This window comes from Buteo buteo, chromosome 4 (assembly GCF_964188355.1).
Source record: "Buteo buteo chromosome 4, bButBut1.hap1.1, whole genome shotgun sequence".
Classification (NCBI taxonomy): domain Eukaryota; kingdom Metazoa; phylum Chordata; class Aves; order Accipitriformes; family Accipitridae; genus Buteo; species Buteo buteo.
Genome location: NC_134174.1, coordinates 219,117 through 243,701, shown reverse-complemented (window position 1 = coordinate 243,701; position 24,585 = coordinate 219,117). Strand labels below are relative to the sequence as shown.

Here is a 24,585-nt window from a genome sequence, read left to right as displayed (position 1 = left end):
GCCAGCGCTTCTGGCTCTACACTAATGTCAGTCATCTACAACAGTAATGGCATACGTGCTCCTAATAATTACTTTAAGTGTGTTTTAAGTGTGTTGCTTCTTTCCCCTTCAAGGTGGTAATATCCCAAGTCTCCTGGTAGCACAATGCCCTTCGTGGACATTTTGGTAAATGCCAAGATTTTTCTGCACAGATTTTCTTTTATAAGCACAATGGGATTGCCCTTTTCTAACATGCATTTTTTTGCACTCCCATTTCTAAATGGTCTACTGCAATTCAGCGGGAAAAATATCTATAAGAAATGTCACTGCCTGCAGATCCCAAGAGGTGCAAGGGACTGAGGCTGATTGACTGATTTTACCAAGTCACTTTGTTATTGCTAGCAATACAAGAAAACAGTTCCCCCACTTCTTAGAACAAGTCCACTGGCACTCAAAAAAAGGAGTTATTTTCTTGTCTTTCTTTTTTAATGGCAGTTAAGAATCATGTTTCAAGGTCATTAAAAGATTCAAGCAGTGTATCCTGCCACGGAAAGTCATCCACTCTAAACTCTGAACATTTTCACACTTCGCTCTCACTCAGATGAGACCATTAGCCACAAGCCTAAAGATTTCACACCACAGCCTCAGGAGCAGTCCCACCATCCTGTTAGACCTAAAGCTAATCTTTCACAGCCCTTCAAATTACCGCATCTCAGAAAGAAATGTATTTCACTGCCCGAGCAATTAGGTATCACTACAAATAACAGGGAAGCCTCACACCTCGAGTGCCACGTACAGTCTGCACCACACCTCAGAGGCATCACCTCCATGCATCTGCTTTCCCAGAAGAAAACACCAAGGCCTAAATGCACAGACAGAAGCAGAAACCCCCACAGCAGCTGACCTGATGCATAAGCCTGTACAAGCCTGCAGTGGTGGAGGAGCCAGCCGTTCCCCAAGTCAGCCCAGAAACACCTCCTTACTGCGTGTTCGACGTAGGGAATGAACCCCCCCACCCGGTCCTGCCCTGCCGCCAGCCCCCACAGCATCCCTCCGTGGGGTCGGTGGCACGGCGGGAGGACCGTCCCCCTGCGGTCCCTCGCCCGGCAGGGCCTGGCACAGCCACGACAGAGGCAGCACAGAAGATGGAGCAGAAGCAGGCAGTACCGTGCTCTTCGCTCGGGGTCTGCGGTCCCTAGCAGATTGCTGGTTTTCTCTCTGCTCAGCCCGCTGCCGTCCCAGAGAGGAGCCCATGTCCCTCTGCTCTCTGTCCTCCTCTCACCCTCAAGCCAGCTGCTGGTAGGCTGCACACACACACTCCGCTCTCACCCTCTCCCAGCGAAACAGCGTCGATCTGTGCCGGGCGGGTAAGTCACGCTGCTACCGGCTGTCAGCGCCGGCATCGCTTCAACGAGTGGCTGGCACGAGCACGTCTCCCGCTCGCACCCCTCCTGGCGCTAGCCCCTGCGGCTGCCTCCACTGCCTCCCTCGCACCGCAGCCCCGCAGGAGCAGCCCTGGGGCAGGACAAGGGCTCCTTTTCTGCCCCTACAAGCACCACGGCCCACGGTGCCCACAGGCTCTGGGAAAACACCAGCCAAAGGAAACGCTCATCAGCATCCTCTTGATGGAGGCAAAAGGGAGCGGAGATGCGGGATCTCACTCAGATGCCGTATTTTATTGACAAGGGATGGTTTAAAAATAAAGAAACAACATGAAGGAAATTTGTTCTTTAAGTAGAAATTAAAGCATGGAGATTAAGTGAATGTTTAATAAAGTGCATTTATGGCTGCTACACACTTGTAGGGGAAGTCCTCAGATGTTGCCGCTCAGGTCTCCCTGTGGCAGGCACCTCCGGCCTTCCCTCCAGCAGGCACGGTCTCTCACTGGCAAGGCTCAGGAGGACCACGATTCACGCTTCCTGGTGCCAGAAAATGCTGAGAGCTTTCCAGATTTGCTGCTGGATATTCTTATGCCACCAGACAGAAGCCTCATGACTTTAATCTTCACAAGTCAAACCTGAACCCTAACAGCATTTTTGTTTCTTGTTTCTGCAGCTCTGCAAACAGAAGAGAGAGGACCTGCTTCTTCCCATGAAGAGGATTTTCACCTTTGGGGCAGGTCAAGCCCTTTGGGAGAAGGTTTTCCTCTCTTCTGTTTTACATCTGTGGCTCCACCTAGCCCAGCTCTTGCTGTTGTACCTGTAAAATTTACAACCCTTGCCTGCCTGTCTCTTGCAGAGCAGATATGACCAGAAGCAAAGCACCACCCTGCAGACCAGCAGCAGGAGCCACGCATGGGTGTCCAGCGGTGATGCAGGCTGCCAGGAGGCCGAGGAGGAGGCACAGCACCCGGGTGCGCCTCCGCAGTTGCCCAGTCCTGGGCACCTCCTGCACGTGTCTGGGAGCCGCCGGCTGACAGGCCAGAACGGCCAAGCAGCTGAGAAGGGTCAAGGCAGACAATGGCACGTGTCTCGTCAGAGGGCAAAAGGAAACCAGTCCAGAGAATGCCCAGCCCTCGGCAAGAAGCAGTTGCTCTGCACGGGGGCGGGGTTCTGAGGGAGCTCATGATACACAGCGACAAGACAGGTTAGCAGGGAGCCCTGGGGTCCTGGCCAGTCCCACATCCTTTCTAAAGAAGAACCCCTAAGCCTCTCTGCACAGCCTTCCCCAGCACAGTGCCCTCCACACACAGGCCATCCCCGTGAGCCTCTCCACACCACCGCTCCCTGCCCCAGCCCTTCCCCATGGACTCTCCCAGAAAATTAGTTTGATGGGGGCTGTAGGCGTCCTCGTGCCACCCAGCAGTTCGAACGCTGCCCAGTGCGTCAGTGCAGTTCCCATGTGCCACTGGCCCCAGCCTCCCAGGAACCATCAAAGTCCCCACGGGGCCACGTACCATCTCAAGGCACAATTATTAGTGGCAGCAGAAACCTTCTGACGGTTCCAGACCTCTCCACAATTACTGTTCTTAATTTCTTAGGCAAGAAGTGACATCATGGGAGCACCGCAGCTGTCCAGTGGAAGACCAGTGCAAGAGGGCATCCAGCCAACACGTGCACCAAGGCCTGCTCGCCATTAGTATCCCTGACCCCTCGGCTGTGCCAACTGCGGCATCCCTGGCCACAGAGCCGAGTGGTTTTGGTGGGGTGTCTTTCCTCCCAGGAAACACCCATTCATGCAAAAGCACCATTCCTGCCACACTCCCTGTTCTCCAAACACCCAGACAGTCTGTTCAGTGCCTGCACTGTTAATCTTGACACATGCCTTGATCACTGCCCACGACACGTGGGGACTTCAGTAGACCACGAGCGCTTTCCACTTCACATGTGGATCCTACCAGCAAAAGCCTGACCCAAACACATGGGTTAAAGCCAGAGACAAAGCAACGAGCCCGCGTGCAAGGCGGAGGCGTGCTGCAGCCTCTCACTAGGGGAAGGGAAGGCGTGCTGCTCAATGTGTACCATTGTGCTCTCCAGGCATTTAGTAACTCCTCCATGCCAGAGAATAAAGCTTCTCTTCAAGCGGCCCACCATGTGTTCCTCTGCCTCACCACCCCATGCAAAGCTGACCCCACACTCTCCCACAGAGCCTTCTCCAACCACACACTTGCCTGCAAGCACATGTAAGCAGTACAAGTCTATCCCTGTGTGGGCACCCCACCGTGGCTCGATGGGGTCCTTCAGCTTGCACTCCCACCTAAACCACCCCAGGCTCCGGCAAGCACCATCCATTTCTCGTGAGTGTTTTGCAGTCTGGCAAGCGGGAAAGACTGAAACATCCCAAAACCTGGTATCCTCTCTGTGATAAGTCACCATCAATGCTGAACATGCTACTAGGGCTTTGAGCTTGCCAGCTAGACTCCAGCCTTACCTTTGTGTGGAGCTTGGCAAACTGCTTGTCATCCAGCAAAGTCTGGGTGTACACACGCCTTTTGTACCGGAACTGCAAGAAGGAAGAACATCAGATATGAGATGAACAAAACCCACTCAGCATCAAACTGCTCTCGAGCAGCTCCAGTAAACAACTGCTTGCATGAAGACATTCAGTCTAGATCTGAAAACAACAACAGATATAGAATATACTGTTCTCCTTCATAATTTGCTCTAATAGTTAATTGCTTTCCTCACTAAAGAAATTCAGACCTTTTTTATAGGAATCTGTCTGGTTTCAGATTCCAGATGGTGTTGGCTTTGTTCTGCTTCTTCCCAATTAATTAGGGATCTCTCTAACAACAGAAAGGTTTTCCCCAGGATGGTTCTTATACAGGTGGTCTAGAGCCAACTTCCCTGTAAGCAGACTGAGCTCTCAATCTTTATTGAGGGATCTTCTCTTTTGTTCTCAGATCATTTCTGCTGCTCTTTTCTGTGCCGTGCCTCTCTCCAATGTCCTTTCTCAAGTACTGTTGCCCACACACTGCTCCAATACCAACCACTTCCATCCCAGCCACTCCTAAACCCAACTCACTACTTGCCAGGGTACACCCTGAAGTTTTACAGGGTCACGCTGTGCCACAGCATCACACAGGGAATTGCTGTTAGGCTTCTTAACCAAAAGGTTCAAAAATTTTCTTCAGAAAATTTTTTTCCACAATGAGAGTCCTTCCTTTGAAGCAGTCCTTGTACCTGTATGTTTGTCATTTGGCTGACTGTTTTGGGTTTGTGTGGCGGGGTTTTTTTGGTAGCAGGGTGGGGGGGCCACATGGCCGTCTCCTGGGAGAAGCTGCTGGAAGCTCCCCCGGCTCGCAGCCAGACCCGCCTCTGGCCCAGGCTGAGCCCCTCAGCGACAGCGGTAGCGCCTCTGGGAGAAGAGATTTCAGAAGGGGAACACCCCGTGAGGGAGTCGGGGGAGTGGGGTGTGAGAGGAACCCCTCTGCGGATCCCGAGGTCAGTGAGGAAGGAGGGGAGGAGGTGTACTGGAGGAGGGGATGCCCCCGCAGCCCGTGGTGAGGCGGCAGGCTGTCCCCCCCAGCCCATGGAGGGGAGCAGGGGAGGAGAGGCCCCCGAAGATGGCCATGACTCCATGGGAAGGCCCGCGCTGGAACAGTTTGTGACAGAAGATCAGCCCGCAGAAAGGACCCACGCCCGGGAAGTTCGTGAGGAACTGCAGCCCGCGGGAAGGACTCACGTTGGAGGAGTTCATGAAGGGCTGTCTCCTGTGGGAGGGACCCCACGGTGGAGCAGGGGCCGAGTGAGGAGTCCTCTCCCTGAGCAGAGACAACGTGTTGAGGAACCGACCCCAGCCCCTGTGCTGCCGGGGGGAGGAGGTGGAGAGAACCGGGAGTGGGGTTGAGGTGGGAAGATGGGGGGGGGGGGGGAGGTGTTCTCAGGTTTGGTTTCACTTCCTAATGTCCTATTTTGTTTTGATTTGATTGGTAGCAAATTAAATTGATTTTGTTTCTTCCCCAAGTTGAGCCTGTCTTTTGCTCGTGACCATAAGCGGGGAGTGATCCCTCCCAGTCCTTATCTCAACCCATGAGCCTGCCTTTACATTTTCTCCTCATCCCACCATGGCCAGTGGGGTGAGCAAGGGGCTGCGTGGTGCTTTGCTACCAGCTGGGCTTAAACCACGACACTGACTTAAAGCATATTTTGATGGGACGCCCACTTACCAAATGACCTAGGCAGCACAGTTGATATTGTTATATTCTCTGCCAAACTTTGTGTAATCAGACTTTATCAGCAGCGGTTTTACATTTACACCCAGATCCCTGGGGTAACCACATCAAGCTTGGCATTGGTCCCTAAGAAACTCCACTAGAAATACATCTATGCCACGATGATTGCAGTGACAACTGCTTTTTATCGTTGATTAGTTAGCCAGTGGTATTTGTCCTACTGATGTTTTATAGTGCTATTCCTGAACTTGAATATCATGTAGAACAAAATCAAGTACCCCCAAGTGGCTGCTACCTTTGTACAGTTATCTTTATCAAGCAGAATTATGATTTCCATAAAGAATGAAAATTTGTTTGACTAGATCTTTTTTCAATGCATGAATTGTATTCTGAGATTTTGAATTGCTATGAACTTAACCCTCCATCAACGTTTCATTATTTCAGCTGGAACTGACACCAAGTTATCTTTGGACTGCAGTTACTAAGCTCATCCCACTTACTTTTCAATATTGGCAAAATATTAGCACGTTTTCAGTCTATTCCAAACTTGTACTGCTGGGCAGATGTTTTCCCACACAACTTTTTTTTTTTTAATCATTCCAAGGTAAAAATTGTCTTGCCCACTGATTTACAGACATTGGTCCTTTAGAGATGCTTCCAGTGTCAGGGATCCTTTGTGCATCCCTACAAAGTCACGCAAGCATCCTTCAGTGGCTCCTCTTCACACCCAGCACCACATTAGTGGGTCTGCAAATGAGCTCCATGCCCAGCCTCCGCCTCTGAGCCCTGGGCAGCACGCCGGCAGAGCCGGGACAGCACTGCTCTGCAGACCACTCGCTTTCGGCTTCCTGCCCGAACGCATCGGCTTGGGTGGATTCGCCCACTGCTGCTCTCCCAGCACCCATCCTTGGGGAAGGTCCTGCAGGGCTCCCAGCTGCCCCACGCTACGCAGGCAGGAGCCAGGGCAGTGCATCAGCGAGGCAGGTCTGAGAGAGGGAAGCCAGGCTACATCAGCTTTGATGCAAGAGCAATGCATGCTGCCACCCAGGTCCAAGGCAAAAACCTCATCTGAGAAGAGTTAAGTGGTATAACACATAGTCAGCTCTCAAAACTTAGCAACAAAACTTCTGAAGAAGCAACTGAAGTGGGCAGCCAACCCTAAGCTAGTCACATCCCAACAGTTTTGCTCCAACAGCTTGCCTGCAGACCAGACTTGCACAGGGAAGACGTACAGGCATGAGAATTTCCAAATCTCATTCAAATTTACAAGGTGTGTGAACCAAATGTGAGATGATTAATAATGGTGAGAACTCAACGGTGTGTTTGGCATGCAAACAAAAGTAACTATGTCATTAAGAAGAACACAATAAGCTTCTGACAGTAGATAGCAACCAGTAAGATAATATGGGATAGAGTCAATGCCCCCAAAGGCACGTGAGGGTAACTGGATCTCAGCAGATGGGCAGGTAGAACCCACTGCATATTGCTTGATCACCAACACACTGCGTTGCAGCTGCTATTTTATCCTGCTAAAGTAAACTGGAGTACTTACAGCTCTCCCTGGCATAGAACAGAGCCAGCATCCCACCTCTCCAGGGAACTACTCCAGATACCTGCTTTTTAATGTAATTTTTTGTCAATATTCACAAACCCCTCATTTATCTGATTACCTTCATGTGCAGCCCTGAGGGCTAATTTATCTTTTGGGTTCAAGAAACCTCAGTGGTATCAGCATAGGACTTATGTCTTGTAAATACATTCCGGATTTTTGGTTTTCCAACTGGATTCTCCAGCGCTCAGCTCAGCTTCTTATCAAGTTATGAAGAATCGAAATGACACACAACAAATATCCATGTCAAGTCTGCATTTAGATGTGTGTGCTAAGACATTAAGTGTGGACGTTATGCTAAATTGTACAAAACCAAAACATTAAAGCCTGTATAAGGAACATTAAAAAATTTACTACCTCATAGGTTTATTTGCAAGCATTCTTAATGTTGTTCCAAATGTTTTTGTCTAGATTAAACGTTAGTTTCCTAAGAAATTGTGCTGTACTTTCTTTCCAAATTAGTCAGGATTAGTTGTAATAACAGCATTCACGCTTGCATTTATAAGAGCTTGTGAAGCTTAAGCGTGTAATGCTTTCTAAATAGACTTTGTGGGTAAAATATAGCACAAGATCCCTAAATTTAGAAGTCCACATGCAGTGGACTAGAGTCCCATTACAGCCAGTGGGGATGTCCACAGTGACAGTCAATGGAGCCCAAGAAATGCTGCAGGTCGCCTTAGAATAAACACCTACATGTGATCACCTGAATCCCAGCCCAAGGCAAAACCTATAGTGAATGTGAATACAGAGTTCATTCAGTTAATTTCTGCTCTAGTTAATTTTCTGGAACAGAAAATAGTATAGATTATCCTCCATGCTCATCACACAAATGAGGTCCCTACAGGGACAGCCATTTGCTGTTAAAGCACACAGTTGCGTTCCAGTCTCTACAGTAACTGTAAATTAAATAAAATATAAGTTCAAGTCCTTCAACCTCATATTCAAAGATCTCCCTATGACTTTCCCTCTGTACCTACAAGACCAGCTTTCCTTCTGTTACTGCAATTTCCCATGACAGTTATGCGCCACTAGAAAAAAAGAAATTTTGATCAACGGGGTCAGAAAACAGGGAAGCTGTTTCACAGGGCTAGGACAGCTGTTATGGAGCTCTTGAACAGACAGAGTCACGAGCAACTAAAACTCAGAGCCATTTGCCTCAGCTTTCCCTCAATGAATTCTCCATGAGTAAACATACACCCACACAAATTTCTGTGCTTTCACTCCTGGAAGGGAAATGGGGAAAAAAAGGGGGGGAGGGGGACAGGGGTCATTAATATCTGTGGTGCCTGCAGAGCCTACAGTGGAAGGAATCATAGAAGTCCTACATACTTATGTACATATATACATGCATATATATCTAGATACATATATATAGATATATACACATTTAAATTTAAAAAAAAAAAAAAAAAAAAAAAAAAAGGCTACCTCCAAGTAGGGGACAGGAGTGTCTGGATTCAGAGGGTACTCCCTCAGCAGGCGCTCCTCATCCAGAAACTTCCCAGCCCTGCCGTTGAAGGCTGGCTGGAAGAGCCCATAGTTCAGAACATCCTTCAGGCTGTGGTTCAAAGTGCAGAGGATACGCTGCTTGGAAACCCATACAGGAACATCTGGATTCAACCGTAGACACTTCTGTGGAAAGACACAGAGGGCAATTAGAGCCGAGCATCACCAAGGTCCTGTACCCCGTAGCTGTACCCAGGAACCTGCACCCAGGAACAGCCACGGTAAGAACAAGGAGAAGGCTAAAATGGGAAAGCCATAATCTTTTCCATATGAGTAGGTTATAGGAAGGGGATAAAAAGAGTTAGAGAAGGATGAGACTTCGCAAATCCCCTCTAACACATTTTGTGGGGTTCAGGGCAGATTCAAACCCTGTATGTTATAACATCCTATAAAATATGGGAAGTGTCAAAGAATATTTTATGGCCTAATAACAGTATAATAGCAAAATATCACTTTAAAATCCCCAATAGGGTGTAAAGAGTCTATTGGCTTCTTCACCACGGACTTTATAGGTGTGCAAACCAAGGTGGGATGAACAGCAGCATGGTGAGTCCTGCCAGGAGCTGGAGGCATCCAGCGAGGTCTTCCTAGCCGGAGGAGAAGAGCCCTCTGCCTCTCCGCAAGGAAAGTCACACTTCCCCATCTCACCCTGTGACCGCAGCAGGTTTCCCTGGTACCGTAAGCAGTTTCCCTCCCTCCTCAGGACCCAAAGTCATTAAATGTTTATAACCCATATTTCCTACAGCTGCAGCCACAGTCCCGGCTGGCTGTGGGGCCAGGGCGGCAGTGCTGATGGAGCGGGTTGGCCGTGGGAACCTGCCTTGGCCAGTGCCTGCCAAGCTGCAGAGCCCAGCACGGGTGCTGCAGCACATTCCCATATCCCCTCCACCGTGGTGGTGGGGCAGCAGGCCCTTTGCAGCATTCACTTTGGTGGGCAAAGAGCAGGAAGGCCATGCTGGCAGCACCAGAAGTCGGCCTCGCAACAGCCTGTCCCCATCAGCAGCCACCATTTCCCCTCCCAGGTCCCTCGTTTTGCATTTTGGCCCTCAACTTTTCCTTGTTCCCATCACTTTGTTTTCCTCCTTGTTTGTCTCTCCTCCCCTCCATGCTTTCTACTGGAGGAGAAGACAGCGTTCAGTCTTGTTTCAGCATTTCCTTTTAAAGCCACAGCCTGTCAGCTCCATTTAACGCTCCTGATTTTTGCGCTGGAAGGCGAAGTGAACAACCACCCTCCCTGCCTTGGCAGTGCTCCCCCAGCAGCCGCTGCTTTCCCAGGCTGAGTCCTGCTCCACTCATCACACAGAGGCACACCACACTTCTGCCCACCCTTGTTATTCCCCTAGACCACATCATCACCCTTGCAATGAGAGACTGGAGGTGCACGCCATGTCCAAGGGATAGATGCAGCACAGATCCACACAGCAGCATAAGCATGTTCAGTCCATGAAGGTGTTGAAGAGTTGAGGTCTGAACGCAACCATCTATTTGGATTTCCAAACAGACAGACCGACCCGATCCCTGTCTTCTCCAAGTGCTCGGCAGCACTTCCAGCGGCTGCAATGGACCCGCAGCGCCAGAGCTCCTGCCACAACCGCACCGCGTCCCCACCAGGCCAGGAGAAGGACACTCAGCCCAGGCATCAGAAGTAACAGCACATCCTCACTCACTCCTTCAGCCCACCTCCAACTTCAAAATTTAACCCCAGGGCCTGTTTTGGTCCCTTGTCCCCTCAATAGCATCTTTTTTGTTCTGTGAATTAAACAGGCACTGTTTTGAAAAAATTAAACAGCTTTGCCCAGAGAGAAGCAAATGACCCTGCCGGGGCAGAGGGCAGGAGCCAGCAGAGTACCTGTGCTGCCCGGTGCAGCGCCAGCCTGCCTGCCTGCACACCACCGCCCAGAAAAGCCACCAGGTGAGACAGAAAGCCACCGAGCTGATGTTACAGCTCATTTTTCTTAGGCACAGATAACTGGCACTTGGCAGCATGCATTCATACAGCAAACAGAGGTCAGCATTATCTATTTCATCGCTGACCGTATTAGCGAGTCAGCATGCTTATCAACTATGGCTTGTCCTACTGCAGGTACTAAGGAAGAGGCAGCCGCTTGCTGGCCACTTGCTGGTGTGAGAAATCAGGAGTTCAAAACCTTTGAGAAACACCAGCTCTGTTCTCTTTCAGTTCTCAATGAGAAGCAGAATACATATCATTCTTTCAGGGACCCATGAATAAAAAATAAACATAGTCTGTACCTTTCTACATGCTTATTTAGCCTCTAGGACTCTTCCTCACTATCAAATTATGTTGTTCAGTATTAAAATACATGGCTAATGGAAAAAAAGCACTGATAGGCATGCACAGGTGCACAAGCATTGGTTGAAGGAAGGTCCCGGCATAAAACCCACCTAATTTTATACTGCAGAGACATACTCTGGGAAGTATTAACATTCATATTTAAGAGAGAAAACAACTCAAGGACATGGACCTGTTGGAACGGGTCCAGAGGAGGGCCATGAAGATGACCAAAGGGCTGGAGCACCTCTCCTGTGAGGACAGGCTGAGAGAGTTGGCTCTGTTCAGCCTGGAGAAGAGAAGGCTCTGGGGAGACCTTACAGTAGCCTGCCAGTACCTAAAAGGGGCCTAAAGGAAAGCTGGGGAGGGACTTTTTACAAGGCCATATAGTGATAGGACAAGGGGTAAGGGCTTTAAACTGAAAGAGGGTAGATTTAGATTAGATGTAAGGAAGAAGTTCTTCACTGTGAGGGTGGTGAGGCACTGGAACAGGTTGCCCAGAGAAGCTGTGGCTGCCCCATCCCTGGAAACATTCAAGGTCAGGTTGGATGGGGCTTTGAGCAACCTGGTCTGGTGGAAGGTGTCCCTGCCCATGGCAGGGGGGTTGGATCTAGGTGATCTTTAAGGTCCCTTCCAACCCAAACCATTCTGTGATTCTATGAACTTCCACCCTGCAGTGTGTCTCTTTTCTGTCTTTAACCTACGTCAGAAATCAGAAGGAAGAAAATGCCTACTTCAGCTGTGAGGTCAAAACACTGCAACAGCCCTTTGTGGGCATAATCCAGCTACTTAAATGTCTCTTATGACTCTGTTTCTTCAAACACCATCGCATGTATTAATGACTCTCTCATATCAGAGATCCTGCAACTAAACTTGCTTATTCCACTCCATGATGCAACACAACCACTCTGGGAGCAATCCAAAAAACACGAGGCTAATCCCACAGACCCCTGCCAGAAGGGCTGCAAGAGATATCTTTGTGCAGCCTTAACTCTGAAGCCTGCAGCAATCAGCAGGAAAAAGCTGCTCTGTGCATGGGGGCACAGGGCTTGCTTTGCTCCAGGAGCCACAGCAGTGAGGGCTTCTCTGCTTTCCGTCTCAGAGGGACGCGTTGCTCTCCTCTGGCCTCCCGCGCAGCCAGGACAACCCTGGTAGCTCCGGCACTGGGCTGACCCCAGGCAGAGCAGGGCTTGGGTGCCCGAGGTGCAGATGTCGTGTCTGACACTGCTCCTGTCTCCATCAGGCAGAGGGAGCTCGGACAGCACGGGGCACCTGCCACTACTGCACAGAGAGATCCAGCCCCGAGACAGCACTTCACAGCAGCTCACACAGGCTGCAAGTAGCTTCCAACCCTGAGGGTTTGGACACACAAGTCAACAGTAATTTTAAAAGGAATCAAATTGCCTTGTACAGTCCCAAACCCGCAGGGGAAGGAGAGGTCTCTGCCCCTTCCTCTTGACACTCTTCCGAATCAAGAGGCTCAGCGCTGTTCTGGTGTCAGTCCCCAGAAAACCCAGGAGGATCCCGCGGAGGCGAAGGAAGCACTTGCACAGTGAGCACACCGTGGCAGCGCCAGTCTGGTGTGCCAGCCGGCATGGCACAGCACCCACAGAGCCCACCCTGCAGCCGGGGCAGGCCTCAGCGCCGGCGGGCAGGCTCAGCGGAGGGCAGGGTGGGAGCAGCTTTCAGAAGAAGTTGCTACTCTGGTTTGCAGTTACAAGCCATAATTTCTTCCATACAATTATAAGCTCTGATCACAACAATCAAAGCCTTAGGAACAACTCCTGAAAGAAAATGGTACAGCTTCTCAACTTTTAGACAGCACAGATGCCTCCTTCCTGAAGAAGAAAGAGCTCAGACCTTCAGATTCAATCCTCAGCAACGCACAGGATGACAGACAAGATCTATGCAAGAGCCACCCTGCAATAATGACAATCGAGAACTTACATTCACCAATCCCTTAAGAGCAAAAAAAGCCAAAAATTCTTCATCGAAGAGCACACAAATGAGAAAGACTTGAAAGGAAATTAAAAAGCAGCAGTTGAAAAGGTAATGTGCTTGCAGGCAGCAGGGAGTATATTTCATAATATCACCTTAGAAGCTCTGAGTAAATGTATGGCAAAAATGAAAAAACAGCCTCTAAGAGGCCCCTACAGAAAGATGGAGCAGCCAAACCAACAGAGCAGAGGTATCTATCAGAAGTAAAAGATTTTCTTTAGAAAGGGAAGAGAAAAGAGCACAATCCTGCCATACCGCATGCAAAATGACAATAGCATTGAAGTCATCAAAACTAACAAACGCAGAGGAAGAGGGGAGCCTGACAGAAAGTGGGTGAGGCCGGCAAGCAACCAAGGCATGAGAGTCATCCAGGGAGGAATCCTGGAGCTCCTGTGAGGACCGGCTGCAGGAGGGCTCCTTGCTGGTCACCATCGCAACGGATGCCAACACAAAGGGTCTTGCAGATGAGGAAGAAAAGCTCCCCATCAGATGCATGAGCACGGCAGATTTGAGAGCACAACTGCAAGTGGTGCTGACTGCCTGTGCACAGTGCTGGCTGTGCTCTGCACTGCATCATGTAAACCCTCCCAGGAGCAGAGCACAGGCAGGAGACACTGATACCCAGGAGCAGCTCCACGATTCTGCTGTGCTCTGGGCCCAAAGGCCTGGACTCTGTCCCAGGAACACGGACAGGAACTGCGACAAACACTTACATTGCTGGAAAATCTGCTTGTTTTCTGTGAAGTCATGCCTCACACCTACAAGGAGAGCCTGGAGGAAACCCACGCCTACCAGAATAAGGCTGGCCTGCTTACCAATACACACGCACGTTTCCAGAATGTTTTCAGCAAGGTCCCTTGCTGCCGTAAACTGAAGTGCCAGAAGCAAGAAAGCACTCCTTTGGATCCCTAACCGACAAGGAAGATGGTAAACAAAGGTGAAGGTCAACCAGGCAGGTTTCCTGACACGGGAGTTAATCAGCAGAGTGACATGGGGCCTGTGCTGAAGTGATGTAGAAAGAGCTGCTCTGACACTCATGAACTGGCAGCACATCCAGATCTTCTACATCACGTGCAGGTCCGGTGGCCCTGTCTTTCAGGAAACAACAGAAACAGGAAAAAGGTAAAGGGAAAGAAGACAAAGGTGACCAGAGGCACCGAGCGGTCTGCACAGGACAAACGCACCACATCTGAACTCGGAGCTGAAGCAAAGCGTCCCAGAGGAGCATGCAGCATTCCGCAGCATCGAGTCAGGCACTTCCACCGAGCAAGCAGTGGCTCCTTGTAACACCAAGACTGGGACAAAGTTACAGGGACAGACGCTATTTATAAAACAAACAAGCCCAGGTAACTTTTCACCTTTCCTTAAAAGATTATCCTTGGTTTTCTCCAATTATACATTTTTAGTTCCCAATTACTCTTTAAAAGCCTATCTTCTTAAGCAGCAGTTTCAGCAGCAAGCTCTTCCTGCGATCTGGGGCAGACATCACTCGTCCCCTGCAGCATGTGAAATCCCACAGGATCCTCCTGGCCTCACTCGCACACCAGTGGGAGAAGGGATCAGAGCCACAAGACAGCCCTGACTGGGAATCACGCAGAGCACTCCCACCAGCAACCCCTCACACCCACCACCAGCCCTGCGGGGCAGAGGCTGGGGAGCCAGCAGCAGCCCCCACATGTGGACGGCCCCTGGCCAGGGACCACGGGATGGGCTGACCATCACCACTGCAGCTTGTTTCCCTTCATGGCCACGGTCCAGAGAAGAAGCTGGGCTCTGCAGAGACCAGGGCAGAGCAACCACCACTCTGCATTTTAGTGGTGGAGAGGAGAAATCAGCACAAGCTTTCTGTGCACTGGATGCTGGCAAAAGGCAAACTTAGAGAGCAAGTTGTGTATGCTGGCGAAACAACAGGAATTTCTGGGCTTAGATCACCTCCTGAGGAAAGCTCTGGCCCTGCCATCCGCTGTGCTAAACGCCACGCTGGGAGAAGCTGCCTCCACCAAAAGGAAACAAGATAAAGAGCAGGAGGGAGGTTCTCAGCTCCCAGCAGGAAAGTACCCAGTGCACGAGCCCTTCTTGCAGAGTTGCATGCTGTAGATAAAGTATTTTGGCTTTTCGGGTTTTCCAGCAAAATGGTTGCTGCTTATGAGCCAGTCTGGAAGGATGTTGCTGACTGTTATATCATCCTCCAGAATCCATTGCCTGAGACAGGAAGCCATCCAGTTACTTCTATTTAAAAAATAAGAGTCCAAGAGCCCCCTTATTACAACTCTTCAGCAGTACTGACAGTGACAACCAGCCCCATCCTATAGTCCCACCAGTCAGTGCTTTCAGAGGAGCAGCTGCCTCTAATACAAACACAGCTTGAAATGAATGTTTAAAGAGATTCAACTCCTGATTAACTCTAAGTGACTGGTTCAGGCAAAATCTCCCCCTTACATACAGCTACAACAGCTTTGTTATTAGCCACCTGCATGGAAAGGACTGCTGAAGAGCAAAATCGCCAGCCAGTTCCATCCAACTGCTGAACTCTTCATACAGAAAAGACAGCACAGAGGGAAATGCGAAAGTGTTGGACCTGTAAATCAAGCTGACCCCACCAATGAGCCCGAGACAGCTTAAAGAGATGACTATTACCTTCAGAGACCTGGGAATGTTTCCTGCTTGGCTCACTGCAACACCACAACCACAGCCACCCGTCTAACTTGTGATCAGTTGGAAAATGAGGACCTAGGAAGCTTTAGCTCTATCTAGGGCTGAAAAAGAGCCATGAAGAGCAAAGCTTTTTCTGGAGAAGAGGGAATAAGCTCTTCTCTTCATCCAGCATCAAGACTGAGACATGCTAGTTGGATAGACAGGTCCTAATAAACACATGCAAAAGAGATACAGAACTTCTCAGTATAAAGGAGCAAATGAAATCAAGCTTGACTTAGAGAATGGAAAAAAACAGTAAAAAGACCATACTGTAGTTGCCTTTGTAGCACATATTCAGCATGCCCCCTGATTCAGCAAATTCAAAGCCAAGAGGACCTTTAAGATCATCTCATCTGAGCAATGTATCACTGCCCCCTAAGTTTCAACCAGTAACTCCCATAATGAACTAAATTACCTGAATTTGGCTAACAGTTTCCTGAAAACCATCCAACTTCAGTCTAAAAACATCACAGGATGGAAACCACACTCCCTCCTTGGATAAATTAATAAGCAAACAGTCATCCTCAATTAAAAAATGTATGTCTTAGTTCTCATTTGATTTCCCTTGTTTAAACTTCCAATACAATCATTATTTCTTGTTATATCTTTCTCTGTGATACTGAATAGCTCTTTAGTACTCAGTTTCTTGCTACACTGGTAGCCCCCATTTAACACTGTCATCTCTTAGTCTTGTTTAGGGTAAGCAGAAGAGGCTGATGTTCATAAGTTGTAGTGCATTTTCTCCAGATCTCAAATAATTTCTGTTGCTCTTTTCAGCACCCTCTTTAATTTTAAATACACTTTTTAAAGTGCAGAATCAAAGCCAGAGGCAATATTCCAGCATCTGTCTCCCAGCTGTCATATACAGCTATAAAACATTGTCCTCACCTCAACTCACTATCCCCTTGCTTCCCTCTCCAGGCATCACATTAGTGCTTTTCACTGAAGCATGTGGCAGTTTGGGTTCAGTTTACTTTGACCACTTCATTCCTTTCAGACAGCCAAACCCCACATCCTTTCCAGGATACAGCTCCCTGTTTTCTAGCTCTGGCATTAGTCCTTAGTTATGTGCAAAACTCTGCATTTGAATGAATTAAAGGATAATTTATTTTGATGGGCTCAGGTCTAATTTGTTCTACGGGGGGGGGGGGGGGGGGGGAGATGGGGATGCAGCCTCTAATAACCCTAAACCAGCAGTTGTTGAAACAGGAGGAGCATACAGAGAATGGACTGCAGAATGTGGCCAGACTTTGTGCATTCCCTGAACAGCATGTCCTTTGGCCACTGCTAGAGATGGATACTGGGTCAGACAGACCACTGGTTTAGCCCAGTGGGGCTTTTTTGTGTTCTTATTTATGGCACCAGTGCTCACATCTTTATTCGTAACTCCACTACTGCTTTCAGTTATATGAAAAAAATTGTCAACAGAGGTAATATATTTACTCCTGCTTCTGTATTTTTATTCTTAGCATATTGCAAAACAGTCATTTCTAACATTTCCTATGGATTGATCCATAAGATCTTTAGGAACCAGGTTGTTAATGAAAGAACTGAGCGGTTAATGTAAGCTTAGGTCCTTATGGATCTTTACGATCCTTATGATCCATAAGGACCTAAATTTCTTACATTACCCCAAGTCCCTTTCCAGTGTTGACATGTTCAGTTTAGCCTATTGCACAGGCATTAAAGGAATTCATGTTTCTCTCTTTAATGCGCCTTATTTTGCATCATCAACACTGATCCTTATGCATTGGGGTTTTTATGCTTGTGTTATTGATTAGGTCCCTGTCATGGTTTAATCCCAGCCAGCAACTAAGTACCACACAGCTGCTCACTCATTCCCCACACACCTAGTGGGATGGCAGAGAGAATTGGGGGAGAGTAAAACTCATGAGATAAAGACAGTTTAATGGGAAAAAATAATAATAATAATAGGATATACAAAACAAGCAATGCACAATGTAATTGCCCACCACTCGCCAACTGATGCCCAGCTAGTTCCTGAGCAGCAATCCCCTCCCAGGCCAACTCCCCCCAGTTTATATACTGGGTATGATATCACATCGTATGGGATACCCCTTTGGCCAGTTTGGGTCAGCTGCCATGGCTGTGTCCCCTCCCAACTTCTTGTGCCCTTCCAGCCTTCTTGCTGGCTGGGCATGAGGAGCTGAAAACTCCTTGACTGAGTCTAAACACTACTCAGCAACAACTGAAAACATCAGTGTGTTATCAACATTCTTCTCATACTGAGCCCAAAACATAACACTATAACAACTACCAGAAAGAAAGTTAACTCTATCCCAGCCGAAACCAGGACAGTCCCGCTGAACCTCCTCTCTGGGCTTGAGCTGTTACAGATAACTTTGTGTAGCTGAATAGCTCTACTGCGCAGGGAGGAGAGGGAAGGGTCTCACCCGCACAGACAGCTGAGCAAGATGTGCCATGGAGGGTAGGCAGGATCAACCAGGCAGTTTTCATGGCAGAGTCCCACAGGATTCATGCCAGTGCCTGTGCTGCTTACAGGTCTGGAATGGTCTGGGAAGGGGAGGCGAACTGTGAGACAACAACTAAGGTACCTGGGGTAGTACAACTGAGAGTCGACTGCAAAACCCAGCAGAAGGACCTCTCAGAGCCAAACAGCTGAAGACTAGAGCAGATCAACCGCATGCAAGTAAAATGCTAACAACAATAGGCTCTGGGCTGTCCGTTGTTGCCTGCCTGTGGCCAGCAATCCTGCGACCCCACCACAGCAATCAATGCTCAGCAGGTGCCCAACAGAATAGCAGGGATCAAAGGAACAGAAAGTGCCACCACGTCACTGCGTACGCCCCTGGTATGCCTCTCTCCTCAAGGCCACCTGCAGTCCCAGCTCCCCTTTCAGAAAGGCCATACCAGAAGTGGAAAAGGTGCAGACAAGGTAGAAAACTTCAATGGCCTCAAGTGGCATCCATGTGAGGCTCAACTAAATAGACAAGACTCTTCAGTCTGGGAAACAGAAGACTGAGGAGCATGACAAAACCAAAAGTGGCACGGAAAAGATAAACAGGTATTATCTCCTTGGGAACTGATGCAAACACCACAAGACAAGGTGACAGATAGGACATCTTCATTAGACACAATCGCACTGATCTGCTCAACAGCATGCCACCAGGCTCTGGCAATCGACTCCAAATTGGTCTCCCAGGTACCTTAACTTGCATAGTCATAACCACAAATCAGCATGGTGTGCATCATCGGGCATTTGGCTTAACCCAGTCAGAGCACCCTACTCAGATCTGACTCTTAATTGCAGCAATAACTCTTGGGTTACAGTTTACTACCACACTTTTCTTCAAAGCTACAGCTTCTCCCATCTCACATTAACCTACACCCCCCTCTGCCTTGAGGTCTCAACAACCAGTCTAATTTTGTGGCTGGATCCTTTTTCTTCATACTTAAGACTCCAAGATTTTGCACATACACCTTGTTTGTTACAATTACATTCATTCTGTCAAAATACACTAACTCCTACCCACCAGCAATAAAGGCTCTTTCAAAGAAAAACTTGGGAGGGTATTAAGTGAAACTAGTAGAGTCAAAGCAGAACAAAGAACTGGTATTTCCTTATTACCTGGCATGTGTTCACTGTGGAGCTACACACCAGCAAGTCACAGGCTCACACCAGGGGAAGGGTCCTGGAGAAAGCTGGTCTGGCTCAGGGCAGGCAGCTGCTCAGGGCTGTGGCTGGATGAGTGCTGAGGGTCTCCAAGGCCAGAGACACCACGGCCTCTCGGGGCCCCGGTCCGTGTTCGACCTCCCTCTGGTGAAGGGCTTTTCCTGGCACAAAGGGAGGACGTCCCTGGCCGCAGCTTGTGCCTCTCGTCCCGTCCTGTCACCTCCGAGAGAAGCCTGGCTCCGTCCTCTCTCCTCACCCGTCAGCGAACTGCAGGTTGCAGTAGGGTCTCCCCTTCACCTTCTCCTCTCTGGGCTGAGCAAACCCCATGCTCAGCCTCTCCTCCAACCTCATGTGCTCCAGCCCCGACCTTCCCGAGGCCCCCACGGGACCCGCCACACTACTTCAATGTCCGTCCTGCACTGGTGAGCCCAGTCTGGCCCCAGTATGCCGACAGGTCTCACCAGAGCTGAGCAGCAGGCAGCAATCCCTGCCCTCGCCCTGCCGGCTGCCCTCGGGCCATCACTGCCCGGGAGGTGCTTGACCTCCGTTGCCCAAGGGTGCTGCCAGCGCCAGGTCCTTGGGATCCCCCCGGCCTTCTCAGGGAAGCTGGTCGCCCCATCCTGTCCAGCTCCACAGGGCTGCTGCAGCCCATGGGCAGGACCTGGTGCTTGTCCTGGCCAAGCCCCGGCAGTCTCCATCGGCCCATTTCTCCAGCCTGGGGAGGTCCTGCAGATGAGCAGCCCTGCTCTCCTGCCTGTCGGCGGGTCCCAAGGCTGGTGACAGGGATCTCCTTCCCATCGTCCCGGTGGCCAAAACAGGTACCTATACAGGACCGGCTCTGTATCCATCCCTGAGGAATGGGCTCATAACCAGCCACCAGCTGGACTCCGTATGGCCCATCACCACCCTTTGAGCCAGGTGGTCCAGGCAGCTTTCCACCTACTTCGTTGTCCACCTGCCCAAACCATGCCTGTCCCATTTTGCAATAAGGATGCTGTGGGCGACCACACTGAACACCTCCCTAAGCCCAGGATTGACAACGTTTCCTGTGCTCCCCTTGTTCAGAGCCAGCCGCACCTTTGGAGAAAGCAGTCGGGTTGGTTGCGTACAATTTAACCTTGGTAAATCCACGCTGGCTATTCCCAGTCACCTTCTGTCCTTCATGTGCCTGGCCAGGGCTTCCAAGGGGATTTGTTCCATCACCTTCCCAGGGACCAAGGTGAGGCCAAGAGGCCACTAGTTCCCCAGCGCTTCCTTTTTCCCCGCCCTTGATGCAAGCACAAAGAGCTGATATGCATTCAAAATATAGTACTACAATTTTCTGATATCAGCTGGGGGTTACCAGGTAACCCACCTGGTAGCCCAGGGAGCCCCTAAGCCAACTGCTGATTTAGGCTGGAAGGGTTCCCTGTGGAGGTGTCACCATGTGCGTGTCCCTTGCCTCGCTCCTCCAGGATTTGTCCTTACCCTTCCAGGAGCAACAGCTCTGCCTCTTGCTCCCAGCAGCAGCTTGCCGGACCCCAGTGGTCTGACCTGCTGTCACCGCACTCACATCTGCCTCCTTGCTATGTTCCTCTTCAAATTATTAATACTCTGAACAAAGTTACAAACTCCAAGGTGTTTTCTCTCCTGCCCCTCCGCACCCTGAAAAACTCTCCTGAAGACAAGAATTCATCTTTTGTTTGTGTTTTCCCACGCCAATCTCTTTGCCTGGCACAAGGTGCATTGCAGCTCTTTTGCTCTCCACATGTAACTTCTACAGTCCTTTCAGAGGTGCTTCCATCCAGCTGTTTTGAAGTTTTGATAAATTCCATCAGTCAGCTCTCTTATGCATTCTCTCTTATTAAAGAATTAAAATAAGATTAGGGAGACATGGTCTTCTGAAAATGCAATGGTTAAATCTCACCAGAGTTTATTTTCCAGCTGATAAATTTTCCTGTTTTCCATTAATGGTGTAACTACTATACCACATCCAAGTTCATTGGTCAGTCTTTAGCTCTCCACATTGACACTAAGGCTTTTGTTAAAGACGGCTTCAACAGCCTCTTCTTGCTAATCTCTTTTCCCTGATATAATAACTGTTTTGAGTGAAAAGAAAATGCACATTATTACTACCTACTCATCTGCTCCATACTTAAAATTCCTTCAGTAATTACCTACTGTTTTGTTTTTTTAAATCAGTTTGCTTCAGCACTCACCCGCTGATCCATTCTTCTGTGAAACTTCCACAACACTTTATGCTATTGATTTGGTTCGTTTCTTCGTCTCACTTACTGCCTCCTTGCATGGCTCTACCCCGAGCTCCGGATGCTCAAAAGGGACCGTACTGCCATGGGCTGAGATGCACGATGCTCAGCCCGGCACATCCCCGTTCTCCGCCATTCCTGAGGCCTCAGATGAGGGGCTGTTGTGGCCGGGGGTCCCGACGCCAGTGACTCTGCAGGTGCCGTCACACAACCCCTTTGGCCGAGCTGCGCTTGTCAAGGGGCTGCCACCCCCAGCTGCCTTCCCGCCCCCTCGCAAAGAAGCATCCCTACAGCCAGGTGAGCAGCGATGCTTGCAGCAGCGCCAGCTGGCAAGCCAAAAGAGACGCTGGAAGATGCGTGCTCCTCTGCTCAGTGGCTTTTAATTAAAAAAAATAATGACAATGTTGATAAATTTATTAACCACTCCCCTGATGATCAATTCAGCCAGTATTTGTCCAACATGCGGAGCCTTGGCAGCCTCCCAACAGCAACCCAAAAGCTTGACTGTTCCCAGGCAACCGCAGCCTCCAGGTTCACGCAGGACAACTTTACAATATTACCATGTTTTCAGTAAAAATTCTGCCGTACAAAGGAATTTCAAGTTGTCAAATAAACTAAAGTTAATAGTAAGTTAAATAGTATTAGGAGGGCCAATATTGACTGCCTTACTTCCATATTTTACCCAGTTTAAAAAATTTGCATTTTTCTTCTATTAGCAACTGCAGAGTTTGCAGACTGCTGCATTTAAATACTGCAGATTCCTTTGGGTCTGTATGGAAATTTATACCACGCTTCCCACAGAAAACAAAGACCCTGAGGCAGGTTGCAATTACTTTGGTCACAACAGCACAAAAAGTAGGAAAAACTCTAAACCAACCCAGTGAAGAAAAAGACAAGAATTGAACATGTCTGTGCAATAAGAATCTGAAGAAACATAGTGGACTAAAAATGGTCTAACAATGATATAAAAATTACAGCTTCTTGGTGTTAAGAAAGGCTTCTCAGCAAGAAAAAAAATGGTCACTAGCCATGAAAAATCTTATCCATACATTCACTTTGGTTTAATGCAAACTAAAACAATTAAGGATATCAATTAAAAAGGATATCAATTAAACAAACACTATTGAAACTCTAAGGAGAAGATCCAGACCTTTCATCAACATCACTAAGAAGGAAAAGGAGTATTTCAACAGAAGAAGTATGAACGTCAACAAATACAGAGAAAGAAAATATTAAAAGTATGCATTACTTAATTTTTAAGCTTTTTTGTTATCAAATTCAAGGTCAGGTTGGACGGGGCTCTGAGCAACCTGATCTAGTGGAAGATGTCCCTGCCCAGGGCAGGGGGGTTGGACTAGATGAGCTTTGAAGGTCCCTTCCAACTCAAACCATTCCGTGATTCTATGATTCTAAATAAAACATTTCACGAATCATTTTACATTGCTACAAACATCCATAATTTATAGTGACAAGTCCATCCTGAAGCATGTGCCTTAATTCCAGCTACCTAGTATATATTAGTATTTTGCTCAAAATACTTAGCAGTACCAGCAGGTGAGCTAGCTCAGAAGATAACAATTTGGTGAAAATCCTACAGAGCAAGGTGCTAGCAGAGGTACGTGTGCTCACCAGAAGGAGGTGATCTAAGCTGCTACCATTCAACTTGTCATCTGCACCTCACCCAAGAGGCCTCAGCCACCAAGCGCGCTGGAGAGACCCCACCAAGCGCTACCGGTGCAGCATCCAGAGCCACCGTGCTCACCCCAACATCACCCGGGTCAACCTGTGGCACAACCTTGACTCTGCTTTCCCTGCAGCAACTACAACACCTTGTTACATGGAAAATTAATGCGAAAACATTACTAACAGAAGAGAATGAAAATGCCTTTGCTTTACTGAAGCAGGCACTGCTACTCTAACAACCTCCCACTTTGCATTTGGGCTAGAACCACTTTCCACCCGTTAGCAGATGCTGCGCCCTCTCCCCTCCAGTGCTCCCAATCCGCACTGTCTCCGAGCGCACACCAGCTTTCTCTCCCCAACACTCTCCACAGCACATGGCTCATCCCTCGCATGTGCTGCTGCCCGGCGTGTTCTGCTTCCCGGCACTTGCTGCCTTCCCCCAGCCACCGCTCCAGGCTTCCTCTGCTCCGATGGCTCACCGCCTGTTACAGAAGTCGATTTGGTAAAACGATGGGTATAAAAAAAAAAAAAGTGTAAATTTCCATCGATTAACTAGTAACAACAAAGAGCCAATCAGAAGCAGGGAGGAAGATTATGTTAGGTTAGCTGGCTGTTTAATTAATCAACCAAGCCTTTAACAATGCCAATGACCTGTGAATGTCAGGAAACATTTAGAGAAACAGTAGTCTACAGCAAAACTGAGCTATAAGCCAAAAGCAGCTATGGACTGTTTCATTAAAACTAGCATCACCAGGAAAAGCAGAACTTTTAACAAACTGACAGAAGTTTTCTTCCTATTGAGAACTGTAAAATTACAGGACCATGGGAATGGACTAGATGCCATCTTTTAGAGGCATTGTTTAATACTGCTTCATGACATCTGGTTTGCATGATTTTAATTAATCAAAATTGCCATGGATATGCCACCATCATACCAGCTGAGGGCTGAAAACCCGTGTAGTAGTAACAATAAATAATGTCAAAGACCTGAATGGAGGAATGAGGTTGATTGGCATCTGGGGTCAATCGAACAGAGAAGATATTAAAAGGAAATAAGATAACACTAATAAAGTTTGCATCCTAAATAAGCAGGTTGTTATACCATTGAGTATATACTATCGCGAGTTATACCACAAAATGCAACATGTTTCTAGACAATAAGATGAGACTCAGCAAAAACAAATAATTTTGTAAAACTTCCCACATACACATACTCAGTAGAGGAGAGAAACTATGCCTGATAATGACCTACACATGAGACAGCAAATTAGAAATCTATTTACCAGCAATAAGGGGGGGGGGGGGTGGGGA

General features: G+C 48.6%; 1 protein-coding gene across 1 annotated transcript in view; it reads right to left on the bottom strand.

Moving 5' to 3' along the window:
* Positions 1-24,585, bottom strand: part of SHANK3 (SH3 and multiple ankyrin repeat domains 3) — a 385,152-nt gene that overhangs the window by 312,736 nt on the left and 47,831 nt on the right. The window contains exons 4-5 of the mRNA XM_075024471.1: positions 8,631-8,834; positions 3,850-3,921 (exon numbers count right to left, since the gene is read on the bottom strand). Coding sequence (XP_074880572.1) covers positions 3,850-3,921; positions 8,631-8,834 — 276 coding nt within the window. The remainder of the gene's footprint in view (positions 1-3,849; positions 3,922-8,630; positions 8,835-24,585) is intronic.